The 17,444-nt window shown below is 38.4% G+C and overlaps 4 protein-coding genes across 7 annotated transcripts in view; 3 read left to right on the top strand and 1 right to left on the bottom strand.

Annotated features, from left to right (window-relative positions):
• The first annotated feature begins 153 nt into the window (after positions 1-153).
• Positions 154-2,450, top strand: LOC123012914 (neuroguidin). The gene is made up of 3 exons (XM_044411146.1): positions 154-432; positions 705-1,215; positions 1,268-2,450. The coding sequence occupies exons 1-3, from the start codon at positions 424-426 to the stop codon at positions 1,636-1,638; spliced, it is 891 nt and encodes a 296-aa protein (XP_044267081.1). The 5' UTR covers positions 154-423; the 3' UTR covers positions 1,639-2,450.
• Positions 2,371-3,409, bottom strand: LOC123012915. Its single transcript, XM_044411147.1, has 3 exons — positions 2,845-3,409; positions 2,678-2,795; positions 2,371-2,630 (listed from the first exon to the last, which is right to left on the bottom strand). Exons 1-3 carry the CDS (start codon positions 3,156-3,158, stop codon positions 2,448-2,450), a joined length of 615 nt encoding a protein of 204 aa, XP_044267082.1. The 5' UTR covers positions 3,159-3,409; the 3' UTR covers positions 2,371-2,447.
• Positions 3,188-6,556, top strand: LOC123012913 (RNA-binding protein 39). Of its 4 annotated transcripts, XM_044411144.1 has the most exons (8): positions 3,236-3,392; positions 3,532-3,995; positions 4,245-4,529; positions 4,617-4,675; positions 4,732-5,275; positions 5,344-5,610; positions 5,663-6,015; positions 6,072-6,556. In XM_044411144.1, the coding sequence occupies exons 3-8, from the start codon at positions 4,512-4,514 to the stop codon at positions 6,358-6,360; spliced, it is 1,530 nt and encodes a 509-aa protein (XP_044267079.1). In that variant the 5' UTR covers positions 3,236-3,392; positions 3,532-3,995; positions 4,245-4,511; the 3' UTR covers positions 6,361-6,556. The 4 variants fall into 4 exon arrangements, with proteins under 4 accessions (XP_044267077.1, XP_044267079.1, XP_044267080.1 ...); XM_044411145.1 differs by lacking the exon at positions 3,532-3,995 and having other exon boundaries at positions 3,336-3,392; XM_044411143.1 differs by lacking the exon at positions 3,236-3,392 and having other exon boundaries at positions 3,399-3,995.
• Positions 6,557-7,477: 921 nt separating this feature from the next.
• Positions 7,478-17,444, top strand: part of LOC123012944 (E3 ubiquitin-protein ligase MIB1) — a 123,075-nt gene continuing 113,108 nt past the window's right edge. The window contains exons 1-3 of the mRNA XM_044411190.1: positions 7,478-7,662; positions 7,711-8,712; positions 8,764-9,372. Of these exons, the coding sequence (XP_044267125.1) occupies positions 7,546-7,662; positions 7,711-8,712; positions 8,764-9,372 (1,728 nt within the window). The 5' untranslated portion in view covers positions 7,478-7,545. The remainder of the gene's footprint in view (positions 7,663-7,710; positions 8,713-8,763; positions 9,373-17,444) is intronic.

Raw genomic sequence — 17,444 nt, 5'->3', positions numbered from 1 at the left:
TTTTTTCGCAAAACGAGTTAATGACAGGTTGTTGGGCTAAAATTGATTAAATACTGAATGTTTTCATTGTAAAAAAAAAATGGTGTTCCAGTTAGTTGGTTGGGCCCCACGATGAAGTCATCAAGTGGACTTCCGTCATATGTCAAATGTCAATTGTTCGAGGTTAGCAATTGTCATTTTAAGTCATTTTCTGTTCTATTTTTGAGTTTTTGGAATTTTAGGCTTTAGTTTGTGATTTTTAAAAATTCGCGCATAATTTTTCATCGCGCCGTGTACAGTCTGTCACAAGCCGTACCCCCACCCTTCCGATATCGTTGATCAAAAAAGCTCACTTCAATATAAAAGTTTTGCACGTGCTGAGCTTATTTTTACAAAATTTACGCATTGTTATGTATTTTTAAGTTACGAAATCGACGGATCAAAATGGTTCAGGTGCGTATCGTGTGTTTTCTGTCGAAAAAAGTGGTGAAAACGTGTCGAAAAGCGCGCTTTTCCGATGTAAAAACTACCCCCGATTTTTTCTGTCAAGCTTTTGATATAAAAGATGGCGAACAGATTTTTATGCAAATGGAGCCCATTTTTCATCTCGATGAAAATTCATAATTCGCAAGAAAATTTTTCCGGCTTTCGGGACTTAAACGCGGGACTTTTCTAACCTAGAATTTAAACAAAATAAATGATTTTTTGATGGTTTTTCATTTTAGGCACCGGATGTTAGTATCGGACATCGGGATTTGCCCCAGGCGTTAGTTTTGCTAAATGAAATGAATGTGAGTGCACAACATGTGGCCTCGTTGGTTGATAATATGATTCAGAAGGTCCGGAAGGGAGAATTATCAACAGATCAGGGTCTTAGCTTTCTAGAAATGAAGTACAACATGTTATTAAGTTATCTCATCAATTTGACTTTTGTTGTCTTGCGGAAATGTTCAGGGGAAAAAATAGAAGGGGACCCTTGTATTGATAGATTAATCGAAATCAGAACTGTACTGGAAAAAATCAGGCCCATAGATCATAAACTCAAATACCAGATTGATAAACTTGTGAAGACTGCCGTTACCGGAACCAACGCCAACGACCCAACCACATTTAGGGCAAACCCTGACAATCTCATCGACCATTCAGAAAGTGAGGAAGAGTTGGAAAAAACCACGGGAGAAAAGACCAAAAGCGACATCTATGTACCTCCAAAACTATCCGCAGTTCATTATATCGGTAATTATTTGATTACAAATTTTGATTCATTTAGAGACTGTGTGACGAGTAGGTGACGAAACGGCTCAAGAGCGCACTAAAAGGTTGCAAGAACGCACGAAGAAGCATATGTTGTCCTCCTCCATAATKCAAGACTTGAGGGAGGAGTACCTCGATGCGCCCCTCGAGGTGTCCCAAACCAGTCGCGCTCAGCAAATCTTGTCCAAGCAACAGAAAGAGAAGGAGGAGTACGAGGAGGAGTACATGACTCGTCTCCCCGTCAGCAAATCAGAGAAGCATAAACGCCGTCAACTGACCACTTTGGGCAGTCTCGGTGATGAAATCACCGATTTTGGCCCCTCCCCCAGCTCCGCCGGTAAAAGAAAAAGGAAACGTCCGATCAAATCAAAAGGGAAGAGTTTCAAACGGAAACGATTCCATTGATTATGTTGGTCATCTCGACCGATTATTATTAAATCAAGAGCTTGAAACCCCAGTTGCCTATGGTGACCTTATGATTTTCAAACGTTTTCTCATTGTCAAATTCAAAATTGTGTAGATTAGGGTTAATGGTTGTGTTCTTTGTTTTTTGTGTATTAGAATTTTGGCATGCACTTTGGATGTTTTTCAAATTAAGTTCGTTATAGACGTCATAATATAGACTGAAAGTATTTTTACATGATGTTATCAAACTGTTGCTCTACATTCTCATGTTACAGACTGTAGTGAAACAGTGAATTAATTTTTGTACTTGGACGTAGTTTCTCGTAATATTGTCTCGGGTGGGACTGCGTTTTAAGTACGTTCCCGATTGCCTTGTACAGGTTATATTTATCGTTGTTAACGTTAACCACAGTTTATTTTTCAGACTGGATTATCGGTTGTTAAAATATTAAAACAATTGCAGTTTTCGGTTAGTTTTCACGTTGTTAAACTTTTTTTATTGTTGGCTTTTTATTTTGTTAGGTTTGCTACATTGCCACAGTACAGGTGGGTTTTTTACGTCTTGTCTTGTGTTTTAGTTGTAGTGATATGTTATTAAACTAGATATAAAAATGTATTCAGTAGCTCATGTCCTTTGGTGTACTCGTATTTCTTAGAATATTTAGGTATGCTACTGAAAGTGACAAAAATTCTCAGCTCAAAAATTTCTTAATAATGTATCGTCATAGGTTATAAGTTTATGGCTTTAATCAGTTTCATTATACATTTTTTATTTGTAGACATGAATTTTTTTAATATATATTTTTTTCTTAGTGCGACTTTGTGTAATTCCCAGTCATTGGATTGTAAGAAACTGTACGAAAACCTTTATATTTCTGCAATTGGCAAGTTTCTCGGCCAAAACTATCACCATAGAATTTTTCACTACTTAGATCCGGCGGATCATGCCGATATTTCTCATTTCGCATAAACGGGATTTTTGGAAAACCCAACTAAAATTCAAAATTAAGACAAACTCAAACTTTCCCCAAAAAATTACCCTTTGCATAACGTACGGCCGAGGCATTTGATAACTATGCTGCATGCTAGTTAAAAATTCATCAGCACATATCATGCGACACTGGCTTTCCGGATATTTGGTCAAACATTCCGCATTTCTGCAAAAAAAAAAACATAAAAAGTGCCCCAAATGAAATTAGCCAGTACTCGTTAAAAGTGTAAAAACTCTTCATCTTTTTGGTCGGATAAATTTTGTCTTTGATAAAGACTTGTTGTAGCATGTCTCCAGTCGTGGTCCTGAACGACTTATCATCTCTTGTGCCCAATCTGTGATAATGCGAGAGAAAATAATTGACTTTCCCTTGACAGTACGGATCGACATCAATTGGGTGATGTTCTAACAGTTCTTGCCAATACTCGACTTTCACTCCCTCAGAGTACAGGTTCTTGGTGTAGATAATCTGGGGCTTGCGGCTGTGCGTTGGCAGCCGTTCCGGAGCCTCAAGTCGAAATGGGGGCATTTTTTCAAATTTAGCGCGTTGTCATGTTGTAAGGTTGGTAACTTGGCAACATTCTAGAACGACTATCGCCATTTTGTCGTATCGAATCKATTCGTTTGTATCGGTTGTATTTTAACATCGATTTAAGCCGTTTTAACACATTTTTTACTAATTTTGGAGTAATAGTGCCGAACGTCCGCAATGGCCGAAGACCTGGACGTCGAGGCTATGCTCGAAGCCCCGTTTAGAAAAGATGTAAGTTTTGGTTATTTATAGCAATTTCTTAAACGGCGCAGTGTGAATTGTGGGGGCTGTGTTAAACCTGCAATTCGCATTGCTTAATTTCTTGAATATTGTTGTGGCTCTTACATCACCTCCTAATTTTATATTTTAGACGTGTGAGGTATATTTCGGGCTAACGACGCCTTCACGTAAACAACTCAGGTACTGATTATCCTAGTTTTAAGTCATTGATTACAGTTAGGGTGTTAAATTTAATGTAGGCCGGTCCTGTTGGCTAAATAATTGGAGGCCCCGTGAGCAGGGCAGTGCATTTATATATATTTTTTTGTTAGTTTCTGCTCAGATTGCAGTGTTACACCACCAGAGGCGCTGCACTTTGTAAAGGCGCGAATTTTGAGTTATTTAGCCAATAGTTGCAAATTTGTGAGATTAGCTTGACGTGGTTCATATAATTATGATGGTTTTTGTATGTCGTGTTGCTGATCGGTAATTTCTCGCTATAGGGCTGCTGAAATGGACTTCCCGCAATCACCGTCCTGACAACTACCAATCATCCGATTGGTAAACGCCTCATTTTAGTATGACACAAAGGTGGACTTGTTGGAATGTAAAAAAGTACATACATGTTTTTTAACCTAGTCTTTGACAAAATTAAGTAAATGCGGTCGTTGGGTTTTGGCTCCTATGACACACACTTCACTTTTTGCACGTTTTTGGTTTGCTTTCGTTTCTTTTTTTTTTTTTTGTCTTGTGACGTTGGCCAAGACCCAACAAAATCGGCCAAGTTTGACAACATTGCAATGTTTATTGCATGTCAGTCAAGAAATTTGAAAGGATATGGTCTTATTCGGTGTATTTTTTCAGAAGTATTGATCTGGATCAAGTTTTTCCGCCACGTTCCTTTGTTAAGTCTACACGACGGTAAGTCTAGTTCCGGCTAGACGACTGTTAAGTTTCAGCTCCGACAATAAAATGGCCACCAAACCCTTTGTTTTAGATCTATAGGCTTATGAACTACTTAAGTAATTCCTATAATCTATTTTGACAATTTTTACAAATCTAACTGTTATAAATTGTAAAAAGAGTCAAAATGGACCAATATTTTTTGTAAAACGTTATTTATAAAAATGTATGTTTTTCAAACAACTGGTAAGTTGTTACAATCAATAAACAAATAATTAATGCTATCTGTTTTCGCCACCTGCGCGGTCCTCTTCACTTTGTTGCTGTTCGTAGGAAGAAGTCAATGGCAAAATCAAGGAAAATGGAGATTCACGGAAACACAGAAGCTCAGAGTAAGTCTCTCCATATCCATTGTCTAATATCTTAACTAATGGATTATATTTTAAAGCAAAAAACGTCGCAGTTCAAGCAGGACCCGTCGCAGCCAAAGTCGGTCACGTGACAGACGTCGAAGTGGCGACAAGGATCGGAAGAGGAGTAGGAGTCGTGATCGTGTTCGATCAAAAGATCGTCCCGCTCGAGACCGCCGATCACGATCTAGAGATCGGCGCTCACGTTCCAAAGACCGAAGATCGCGCTCCAAAGATAAAAGAAGTCGATCGAGAGACAGAAGAGATCGTCGGGGTCGAAGAAGTCGTAGTCGGGACCGCAGGCGATCGCCTTCACCAGTCGCTAAACCTTTTGGTCGACGAAACCGATCGCCGTTGGGTCTTCGGTCGAACTCGCCGGTTGAAGAACTCAGTCCTGAGGAAAGGGACGCCAGAACGGTTTTTGTTATGCAGTTATCACAAAGGATACGCGCGAGAGATTTAGAAGAGTTCTTCAGTTCGGTTGGAAAAGTTCGGGATGTGCGGTTGATTGTTTGTAATAAGACTAGGAGGTTCAAAGGGATTGCTTATATCGAGTTTAAGGATCCGGAAAGTGTCACTTTGGTAAGTTGAATAAAAGAGAATCGATTTTACTCTAACTAGAAGGGTTTTTGACATTGTTATTTTTTCAGGCGTTAGGATTGTCGGGTCAAAAATTACTAGGTGTTCCAATTATTGTTCAGCATACGCAAGCTGAGAAAAATCGAATGGGCAATTCAATGCCTAATTTGATGCCCAAAAATATGACAGGACCGATGCGGTTATACGTAGGGTCGCTACATTTCAATATAACTGAAGATATGCTAAGGAGCATATTTGAGCCCTTTGGTAAAATAGACAATATTCAGTTAATTATGGACCCAGAAACGGGGCGATCAAAGGGTTACGGGTTTATAGCGGTAAGTTCCACAAGTTTGAATAAAACCGATGGTAGACTTTTTCTGTTTTCAGTTTCGCAATTGCGAAGATGCAAAGAAAGCTTTGGAACAATTGAACGGGTTTGAATTAGCAGGTAGACCTATGAAAGTCGGAAATGTTACAGAACGATTAGATTTGCAACAGCAAGGTCCTTCAATACTCGATTCTGATGAGTTGGATCGTTCGGGTATAGATTTAGGTGCAACGGGACGTTTGCAATTGATGTTTAAATTGGCCGAGGGGGCTGGAATGCAAGTACCACAAGCTGCAGCAAACGCTCTGAGTATAGCTACTGGACAGCCAGTGGTACCACAAGTCCAAACGAATTCAACGCCACCTATTGCTACGCAATGTTTTATGTTGAGTAATATGTTTGATCCGGCAACGTAAGTTTTTTCGTTTGTTTTCAAATAATTGGACTTAATTTTTTTATTTTACATAGGGAGTCAACTCAGACTTGGGATGTTGAGATTAGAGATGATGTTATAGAAGAGTGTAACAAACACGGTGGTGTGCTACACGTCTATGTAGATAAAGGGTCGCCGCAAGGAAATGTTTATGTTAAGTGCCCGTCTATAGCCACGGCAGTGGCGTCAGTCAACTCGTTACATGGACGTTGGTTTGCGGGACGGGTTATCACAGCGGCGTATGTGCCCCTATTGAACTATCATTCTTTGTTTCCTGATGCTATGAATGCAACGCAATTGCTATTGCCATCCAGTAGAAAATAATTATGTATTTTTTATTGTGTTGTATCATTATTTGTAATAAAATTGCATTGTGTATGTAGACATTTTGTAACCATCACAACAAAGTGACTTAGGATTAGGGAGAAAGGGTTATTTTAAGTCAGACTTGAGAATGATTGTATAGGTTATTACGATTTATTTGTAAGAGAACGTGAGAAATAAAAAGTGACTTGTTTAATCGCGATTTTATTTATAATTGASATAAATAGAGAGACCATTTAGAGAACAAATTTGGGGCCTAATTTCTAAAATTCTAGGACAGATTTATGGAAACGTCATTAAGTTAATTGCAATCAAAAGGCAGATGCTCAGATTCACGGGTTAATCAAGCAAWAACTTTTATTCACAATCATTAATGTAATGTGCCGATTACTAACCTTTTTAAGGTTGGGAAACATGTCATTATTTCTCATGAAGAGTAATAAATGTTACTCCTCTTGGGTGGTAATATTGCCAACGTTAAAATTACGAAAATACCCGAAATTTGTTCTTTTAAATTGTCAAGTTTCGCTAAATTAGTATTCAATTGCTTTTGTAGCAGTTTCTCTTAATTCTGGGGGAGTACATTGCTCCATTTCGACGACTTTAAATCAGATTGACACATTATTTCATATTTTCTTTGACATTTCTGAAATGTCAAAAATCAAACGTCATTTGGATAGCCTACCACGTTTGGACCTTAACTTTGTTAGAATTTTATTTTACTCAAATTTTTGACTGAAAATAATGTAATTGTGAATAAAATAGCATACAAACCGGTGGTAATGGCATTACCCCTTGAGCTAGCTAGCGCCTCTCGATCGTATACATAAGCACTCGGGGTAATGCCATATTTACCACCTCGCTTGTAATGTACTATTACTCTTGAAATTTTAAATTGAAAAAACTGATAGAACAGGAATGAAATATAACAGTTTGAAAATTACTAGCTAGTAGCAAACTTGCAACATAAYTGAAATCTTKTTGGTAAAAAATTCTTCATGAATGAATTTTAATAGCATTAAAAACATTTTTGAATATTTTTAAAATTAGGAAATTACTATTTCTTATTAGGGAGTTTTGATTTTGTCATAGTGGCAACAAAACCCTTATTCAGCTGTCAGTCTGTCAACCGTGATGTCAACATTAGCTCTGAACATTCAAAACTTTTAAAATAAATATATCACAATGGAGATTGCCAACGCCGTGGGGGCAACCCCTGGAGTGAACCGAACTGCTCGTGTAATGATGGAAGGAGTCGGTGCTCGCATAATTCGCGGCCCCGACTGGAAGTGGGGCAAACAGGTACGAAACTCCTTTTTCATCCTTTCCCTCTTAATTTTGCCCTTATAGGACGGCGGTGAGGGCCACGTAGGCACCGTCCGCAACTTTGAGTCGCCTGATGAAGTCGTCGTAGTATGGGACAACGGCACTGCCGCTAACTATCGTTGTTCTGGTCAATACGACTTGCGTATTTTGGATAGCGCCCCCACGGGGGTGAAACACGAGGGCACGATGTGCGACACGTGCCGTCAACAGCCAATCTTTGGAATCCGCTGGAAATGCGCGGAGTGTGGCAACTACGACCTGTGCTCTGTCTGTTATCACGGAGACAAACACCAACTCCGGCACAGATTCTATCGCATTACGACCCCCGGAAGCGAACGCGCATTTCTCGAGACGAGACGCAAAAGTAAGAAAATCGCGGTACGTGGAATTTTTCCGGGGGCGCGGGTTGTAAGAGGGGTGGATTGGCAATGGGAGGATCAAGATGGGGGCAACGGACGTAGAGGGAAAGTCCAGGAGATACAGGACTGGTCTGCGGCAAGTCCAAGATCAGCGGCGTACGTTGTGTGGGACAACGGGTCCAAAAATTTATACAGGGTGGGATTTGAAGGGATGGCCGATTTAAAAGTTGTGAATGATGCAAAAGGACAAAATGTATACAGAGATCATTTGCCATGTCTTGGAGAGCAAGGCCCTGGGCGTTCAGGGCCTCCAGGGTTGAAAATTGGGGATCAAGTCAATGTTGATTTGGAATTGGAGATTGTTCAAAGTTTGCAACATGGACATGGGGGCTGGACTGATGGAATGTTTGAGTGTTTGAATGGGGTTGGGACTGTTGTTGGGATTGATGAAGATCATGATATTGTTGTCGCTTATAGTAGTGGGAATAGGTGGACTTTTAATCCCGCCGTTTTGACTAAAGTTGCGACTCCTACAAATTCAGTTGGATTTAATGAAACCCCTCAACAACAATTTGCGGTCGGAGATATGGTTCAGATTTGTTCAGACATGGAACGCGTGAAAATGCTTCAAAGGGGGCATGGAGATTGGGCCGATGGAATGGCAGCCGTAAGTGTCTGTAAAAAATTAGTCATTGTTTGAACCTCTTGCAATTTTCAGACACTTGGAAAAATCGGTCATGTGCAACAAATCTATAATGACAACGACCTCAAGGTTGAAGTCTGCAACACGACCTGGACCTACAACCCTCTCGCCGTCACCAAAGTGGCTAGCAAAGACGGTACAATGCACGGCACGACTAGTGGCGAGCGACTCAGTGCTCTTCTTAAAAAACTTTTTGAGACCCATGTCTCCGGCGACGTMAACGAAGAACTCGTCAAATTTGCCGCTAATGGTGACGCTCAGAAATGTGAGGAAGTTCTAAAACAGAGCAACACGTCTGGTGCCGGGATTGGACCAGACGTGAATGGGGTTTTCGCCGGTCATACGGCACTGCAAGCCGCCAGTCAGAACGGTCATTTGGAAGTAATCACGGTGCTTTTGCGATTTCATGCCGACGTGGAGATCGAGGATAAAGACGGAGACAGGGCCGTACATCATGCGGCTTTCGGGGATGAACCGGCTGTCGTGCAGTTGTTGGCTCATGCCGGGGCTGATTTGAACGCGAGAAATAAGAGAAGACAGACAGCGTTGCACATTGGGGTTAATAAGGGGCATTTGGGGGTTGTGAAGATGTTGCTGGATTTGGGATGTCATCCGAGTTTGCAGGTAAGTTGGGGATGTTTGATTGAGGGGTGGCAATGGTTGATTTATTATAAAAATTGTGAGTTTTGTGCAATACTACTAATTTATGTTTCCTGATTTGCTAATCATTTTTTTAGTTTTTTTTAAAATTGTTATGAAATCGTTTCTCGTTGTTTTCTAAAAAACGATAATTTAATCGCATATAATCGAATTTTATTTCTACGTATAACGAAAACAACTTAGAAAGTTAAAATTCCTGCGATGGATGGCTTCTAAATGGTGTTTGATGTTTTATTCATCTGGTTTCATTGGTAATGAATTTTAACAACTTTATTCATACTTTTATAAAATTACATATACATATTATAATTAATTTATATGTATATGCTAGACAATCAATTTTGTCTTAACACATCAAACACCAACTGTTTCTCAGGTTGATTATTTACACATAACATAATCGAAATAAAAAAATTACGCGATTTTCTCTACTTTTGTTTATGTACTGTTTTGTATAATTTGTTAACAGATTTATGAAACAACGATTTTTTTTTTTTGATTAATAGTTGTAAGAAATGTTTATACATATCTACAAACAATGAGGCTCAAGGAACTCAATGGCTCACAGACGCACTAAAACTACCATCGCCTCAACAACAAAATAAGCGTTTCTCACCTTGATAGCCTGAGTGAAAACATCAGATAAAAGAAAGATTTATCTGGAATTCTATACAATGTTTTACCATCAACCTAATAGAGGTTAAAGTAATTAAGTTAATAAATTACTGCTTCTAAATTAAAGCACTTTTTGTGATAACATTGTTATGGCAAATGGGAAATAGTGTTCATTTGTTATTTTATTTGGTGAAAACAGTTAACTTTCATCAGTCAGCCGATTTATGAAATTAAAATTTCCACTTTAATTTGCATTATCCCGTCGAAATTATTCAGACTTTAATTAACTTAGTGCGTCTTCTTTTCTCTAATAAATTGCAGCGCTTTTCGTTGTATTTTTATTCATGTTTTCGGTTTCACTAAGAAAGCCTCGGAAATCTAATAGGAGTATCTCGAGAGAGAGAATAGAATTAATAGCTTCATTTCGCAACAATGATAACAGGTAGCTATAAATTTAATATTCTCCGTAGCAAAACCGCGTTGCAAGATAAAACTGGTGGAAGCCGAGCACAATCTGTGATTTTACAATCCTTTCCTTAATTACGAACATCCCTTGGTAGATAATTCGGATTTTGTGTTTGGTGGAGTATGTGTGTGCGCGGGCTTTGAAGAATCTACACAATCGGCGACACATAAATAGGATATTGTTGTGTTTTAACCATATCGTAGACAAACATTATCAGCAGATGTACCCCGAAAATACGGGATGAAAACATATACAAACCCCACACGTTTCAAAAGCTGAACACAATGGCGGAAATTGAAACGGGGAGATTTTAATTAGATATGAAAACACAGTCTGCACTGCCGTTATTGTTCCGTACACTAACGACGCCGTAATTCACTGAGGTCTCGAGGTCAAGTCGAACTGCATTTGCAATTACAACCCATGCATTATTATTTATATCGCACAAGACGAAAAAACGACATTTTTACTCCACGTGACATTAACATATACGCCGAAAAATCTGCAGGTTATTTCGCGAAACGGAGAAAATCTTTACAGTACCATTTCGGGATTTTTATTATTTCCTATTTCGGGATTTATGGATATCACTAGAGGATGAAGCGCATCATTGTTAATGCTGATTTATGCACTTCGATGTTTGTGAAAACTTTTGTATTTTCGAGATGCTAATATTTAAACAAGCTTTGTACTCATAATTTTATAAATTTGAAATATGGTCGTGTTACCTTTAGTATAGCCGAAATGTTAATTATTGTAGTTTGGAACATCTATTTTGGGCGAAGTAAGAACCGGCTTTAACATTATTCTGCCGAGGGAAATTGCCAAGGAAACAAAGCTCCGGTTGCATGCTATAATTTATGGATGATGGCAAATCCATGGCCGTGGTAATAATCCACAAGTGCATCTTCATTCGACGTCATGAAACAGTAATCGGAGCCCATAAGCTAACACAACAAGTGAATTGCAGTCCAAACACTGTGATGAATAATTTTTTGTAAAATTTACTCAACATTATTAACGCAATTTATTTTTTATTAATACATATTTATATTTGGAGTTAGTTAAGGTACTTTGAGATTCTAAAATTAACTTGGCAGTTTTGGTGGATGCGCCGGGCTATAATAGCATAATGTTTTTAATGATTTTGTCTGTATTTGATTTTATGTGTATTTTTGAAAATCTAAAACACAAACAATTGTTTTTGCGACTGTAATACATATACACCCTATTCAGGGTGATTTAAAAGGACTGCACTATTATATATTCGATATATGTTGTATTTCGTGGAATAAAGGACAATTGAAGAAAAATACTAGTTTATTTTAGGGCTTTTAGGGCTTCAGGCAGTTGAACATGTGTGGATTTGATGTTATTTTATGGTAAAACCTGGGGGCCTGTACGTGAGGTTATAATGTAAAATATTACTTCAAAGTTTGCCACACCAGTTTAAATCAAAAAGAACATCATTATATCTACGGTTTTGTTAAAGTTTTCTTTTACACTAACGGGGGTTCGATTTTTTCAAAGCACATATGGTGCCTAGAGATTTATGGAATTTATAATTTTTTTAATTATATGCAGCTAATTGCCTAATTACAAAAATATGAAAAACGTACGAAAAACGCACATTGATGTCTTAAAATAATGGTACACTTTGTATTTGCAATTTTAAATTAATTTGGCCCTTATTCAATATGGTTCACTTTCTCCTACTATTTCGTGTTTTGTATTCGGTAGTTTTGGTTCTAATTTGGATGTAAAATACGTTTCCGTTTCCGGTTTTAAAAACGCCTGCGTGTCAGAAATCGGGGGGTGTGACGCCGTGTGTCGTGTCACTTTTCGGGGGTTGTTTGTCAGAGTAAACAGTTTGCAACAGCAATAAATAACAACAATAGAATTGTCGTCTAAACCGCTTCCTGAACCAATAAAATCTAATGGCAATTTAACACGTCAAAATTGGATTTTTCCTCTACTTAAAAAAACGTTAAAACCGTCTTGCCGGGGGTTGTTAAAAAATGTCCGCCGTTATTAGCATGAACTTTGCCACTTTGAAAGTAAAGTAATACAAGTTGAAGCTTTTTAACTTTGTCGAGCGTAAACTGACAGTAATTGATCGTTCAGCACTTGTAAGTTACAAAAGCTAAAGTTGAACGTGTATACATTTTTTATCGTTTATAATAATTATCAATCAATGTGTCACGAGGGGAGAAGGGACTAAAAATCGGGAGGCACGTTTTTAAGGGTGCAAATTATTGGTCGATTGCGCCAACTCGATTTGCGGGTTTGGTGGGCTGGAGAGACGTTTGTGACAAACGAGGTACTAGATTTAATTCGATTAAAAGAGTGAGGGGTGGATTTTTTTTTAATAACACGTATGTTTCCGTGTACGGATGATGGGGGCTGTAGTCGCCACCTGCAGGCTCTCCAGTCGAAAAATAAAAATGGAAACGCAGAGTCGGCAAAGGAACGTGAACGATTTAGGAATTGCCGCACCGAGGTTTCGGGAAATGTTTACGAAAGGGATAATTTTTAGAAGTAGCACGGATAGTTTTTGTTAAGGATATTTTGGCAACTGGTGTCGAGTGTAGGGATGTGTATTAGAGATGTGATATTTCTGATTACTACCTTGATTCAATTTAATTATGTTAATTATTAAAAAAAAAATGATTACAATTAAAAAAAAATTACTGAATTCTTATGTATTTTTTTAAGTTGAAATACTACTAATAGTGATATTAATAAAAGCCTAAATGTTGTTTTTACACAACGTCTTAACGCTTATTTCAGAAAACTTTGCTTTCGTTAATGCTAATTGTGTGAAATAAGTTAAAACTTGAGCCACTCCGTACATAATCTTCCCATTGTACGTAATCTTGAAGTTTGATGTCTGCAAGCGGCAATCCACAAGGGTGTCTTCTTGCCTCTTATCTAATTTCACGCAGACTGTACATTATTTTTTAAGTCTATCCCAAGACGAGAGTTTGAGTAAATTAGAATTGTTTGTTTTTCATCTTGTTTCACTCTTTTTTTCTCTTGCAATGTTTTTAGTTCGACAAGTGTAGTTTGACGTCGCCAATCAAGGCTTACATAGAGCGGAAACTTGTGAATTTACCGTACGGGGTTTTCGTTCCTTCCGGTCTCGCGGTGCAACTTTCCGTTTCATAGTCAAATTCGAAATGTACGAAATGCTTAAAACATTAAACATCGTCGTCGACTCGAACACGGGTGATACTCTTCCAATATAACAAACGACGGGAAGTAACTGTGTAAATTAAGTCTGAAACAATGGTGTTGTTTGTGCTATATTAATTATGAGGTCTTTGTTCTAGTCGGTGGGCGTAATCCTCGACTATGGCATTGTGTTAAGAACAAACAGAGCGTGTGTGGGTCACAATAAGCCGATACGGTCCATTAGCCATCGTTATTCTAAGGAGGTGTGATTTTGATTTAATTAATAACCTACGAACAGCCGGTTTAGGAGGACTAGTTTTGCCGACAAAAGAGAATTGATTCATATTTATAATGAAGCGATGTTTAACATAGAGATGCTCCAGGCACTTGGTGTGCTACTGCGGTTGTTTTAAAATGAAATTGTTCGATAAATTACAGTAGCTAGAGTGGCTAAAAGGTGGCGCTAGACTGTATTGTCTGCAAAAACTGGTTTAAGATGAGTACAACGTGTCTCACATAAGATTTCTTGTAATAATAGTTCGCATTTATTTATGAATGTAGTTGAAACAACCTGTGGTAGAAGCTTGATTTTTATTCCACGAGTTATGTTTCCAAGTATAGAAATATTCTTTTTGGGTGTATTTTAAAGAGAATTGGCCTATTTGAAATTCTGAAGCGTCTACGGCAAACTTTTTGTTGAGCGCAACTTGAAATTCGTTTTTTATTTTCCATTAAAACCATCGAAAATTCTTGTAGTTGTGCGCTTAAATAAATGTCATTTTTTGTCGTGTTACAATTAGAGAGATGGTCTCAGAGTGTTATTTGGTAAATGTTTGTGTCACTATGAAATATACAATTTTTTTCTGGTYGATATTATTTAGCTCGCTTACACAACAAAATGAAATATGTCTTTGGATGTTTTTTGTAGTTTTCGAGGCGATCGTCTAATTACAATCATCCCTCGTAATTCATACGTTTTGCGTTTAGATGGCGCAATTGTGTCGCGACATAATTAGTTTCAGCTGCAGACGCTGATTGTGGATTTATGTTCCTTATATACATAGAACAGAGAGTCTTATCGTATTGTTGACGTTCTGTTGTCTATCGTCATTGCATAATAAGTTGAACTTTATTGAGCTATAGATCATTTCTCAAGGGAAAGATGGTTTCTGTAGAGTTTTTCTGATCGTTCTCTGGATATAATTGTGCCGTTTCCAAACAGGTTCCGTAAACACTATTAATCCAGTAAGGAACTAGAAACAATTTAACTGGACGTTTTGAGTAAGTGCGGTTCTCTGGCTCATTCATCCCTTACCCAATAAGTAATATTTTACGGATGGGGGAGATTAATACCGGGGGAGGTGTTATGAGAGCTTACCGTTTCACGTATTACCCTGTAATAAATGGAACAGTATCTGTAACGTCTAAGTGTAGCGTTTTGTCAATGTTTCTACTTTATCACGATTGTGTTATTATTAAAGTTAGGTTTTTTCACTCGAGTTTCTCTAGTTTTGGCTAAAAGTGAAGCGTAACGCCACAACCAGACGTAATTCACAAACTTTCAGATTCCCCTCAATGGCTTAAGGGATTTAAGTAATTGTTGATGCCTTGAAGTTTGTGTTATTGCGGTTTCAGGCGTTCTTCGAGTTTCAGCGTGTTACGGCGAAGATAGACTAGAATATAACACATTTCGAGTGTAACGAACCTACTTATACGTTAATTACTGGAAATACGTTCGTTTTAATAAGACAACATCCCTGAGGGATGTCGTTTCTGCCGCCATGCACGACGACACCGGCTTTTAATTTAGTCCTCTCGCATATTAAGGTGTGTGTAAAAGCGGCGAGTGTTTGGAATTCGTATGTGTGTTTGTTGTACGGTTAATGGCGTCATATGCATCCGGAAATGTACGGAAACTTTGCGATACCAGACGTTTAACTTCACGGTAAAGTGCTTGACGGTTATTTAATAAATTCATTGGGTATTGCAGTAAGTTAGAGGATGCGATGTTCGGGTAATAATTTCGTTTGAAAACGTGGCCATAACGGTGGCATTAATTCACATTAACGTCTAGCTAAATCACGGTTATGGGACGAACAATTCGCCGCAGTTTCGCACAAATGCACTTTTTAAAAATACACCCAGAGTCGGGGATAATTCCGATACGAGTTATTGGATACGAATTGTTTTTTATTTGTATGAGCTATTTTAACGTTTTTCTCGATAATTGGGTTTTAAAAAAGGGGAATTGCGCTTTTGAATATTTTTTTGAAAACTAATTGTTTAAAAATTGTGCCATTGTAGGGTTCGTGATACGGATATGTCGCATACGTAGCGAGCAAGCAAAATTCGCGACCCTAATAGCCAGGTAATTAGTCCGGGATCGGGTGGGGAGTGTTGCCTTTGGGTCGAAAAAGGTTCGCAAAAAAGCCATAAAGCGTCGTTGGCGTCCCATTAGGGCGTACCATCGCCGGTGTCGAGAAGCGCTTTCGTTTCGGAAGCTGTCAGTAGCAGTTTCGAAGAAGTCGCAAGTAATATAATTCATGCGACATATACACCAGCGTACACTATAATATAGGAGAGATTCGGCTGTTCGCGAAAACAGGTCATTACCGAAGTTGGTGCAGACAATCATAACTTACGCTAAATTATAAGCACCGGATTACTAACAAGGATTTGTACCCCTGTTGTCGTGAACTCGCGCCCCGAGAAAATATTTCACGCGAAACTTGAAAACTCTCAGCGTATCGCAAATAAAACGAATGTTCTAGWTTTAGGATATTGCTCGTTCTGTGTTTACACATACATGTAACGTCGAATCCCTTGGCGGCTTTAAATTTAAGCCGGAACGATGCAAATTCCTTAATTGCTCTAATTTCGCAAAAATTATTTATGGTTGGTCGCAATGGTCCGGTGGGAAACATTACTTGGGTGCAGAGAAATTATTTTCGGCGCTGTGATCAATCAAAAATGTCGAGAGTTAATGAAAGAACTGATTAGAAGTTGTCGTGATAAGWCGCGGAGAATTTCGGAAAGGGCTGACGTTTTCGATCTGTTCGATGTGCATATCACAAAAAAAATTATGTGGTGAACGTTTCAACGCAGCCGACATTTATGATACATCAACTTAAATTTCGTTTCGGCACATGTCGATATTTCGACACATCAGGAGCTCTCTCCAAGGTCAGAGGAAAGTTTCATCACTTCTCACCTTATTGAGATTTTATTAATTTTTTCGAATTGTAGGTGAAAAGTATTTGAATTGCAAAGCAAAGCGACCGGATTTTGGTGTTTTCTAAGTCCGGTGTGTTCCGGACAAAGGATAATAATAGCTGACATGCCACACGAGGGATTTGCGACGTTTTTCGCTAAATGCATTCAAATGAAACAAAAGCGGTCTCAGAAAGGAAGAAGTGGTTTTGTGTGCGATAATTGTACAGTGWGCTACAAGWGAGATCAAATCGGACAGTTCTAACGCCGTTATTTTGTCGCAAATTCTCTTGAGTATTCTGCACATCATAATAAATACGTGGAAGTGAGAGCGGGGTTGGTTCTGACGGTTTAATTTGTGACGTTTCTGGTAAAGCACAAACGTAATATCGTTAGTGTCAATATAAAATACGAGTCTAATCCGAAAAGTAACTTATGGGAAAAAGTTCCGCAATTGTCTCTCGAGGCAACTACGGTTCCGGGTGCAGATTTTCCTAATTTTTCACGTTAAAAAGAACGACGAAGAAGGAGGAAAAAAGATTGTTATCTTGTTTTAATGTCGTGCCCTCTT

This window comes from Tribolium madens, unplaced genomic scaffold (genome assembly GCF_015345945.1).
Source record: "Tribolium madens isolate multiple individuals breed KSU strain unplaced genomic scaffold, Tmad_KSU_1.1 Scaffold_96;HRSCAF=242;Tcas5.2_LG5, whole genome shotgun sequence".
In the NCBI taxonomy this organism is placed as follows: Eukaryota; Metazoa; Arthropoda; class Insecta; order Coleoptera; family Tenebrionidae; genus Tribolium; species Tribolium madens.
This window is presented reverse-complemented; position numbering and strand designations above follow the sequence as displayed.

Bases quoted from the DNA above. Each gene is read 5' to 3' on its own strand.
- LOC123012915 (XM_044411147.1), bottom strand. From the start codon at position 3,158: ATGCCCCCATTTCGACTTGAGGCTCCGGAACGGCTGCCAACGCACAGC. The intron at 2,796-2,844 runs GTACTGGCTAAT...TTTTTTTTGCAG, and splicing joins AGTTTTTACACTTTTAACGA to AAATGCGGAATGTTTGACCA. The intron at 2,631-2,677 runs GTAATTTTTTGG...TTTGAATTTTAG, and splicing joins GGCCGTACGTTATGCAAAGG to TTGGGTTTTCCAAAAATCCC.
- LOC123012913 (XM_044411142.1), top strand. From the start codon at position 3,339: ATGGCCGAAGACCTGGACGTCGAGGCTATGCTCGAAGCCCCGTTTAGA. The intron at 5,611-5,662 runs GTAAGTTCCACA...TTCTGTTTTCAG, and splicing joins AGGGTTACGGGTTTATAGCG to TTTCGCAATTGCGAAGATGC. The intron at 6,016-6,071 runs GTAAGTTTTTTC...TATTTTACATAG, and splicing joins AATATGTTTGATCCGGCAAC to GGAGTCAACTCAGACTTGGG.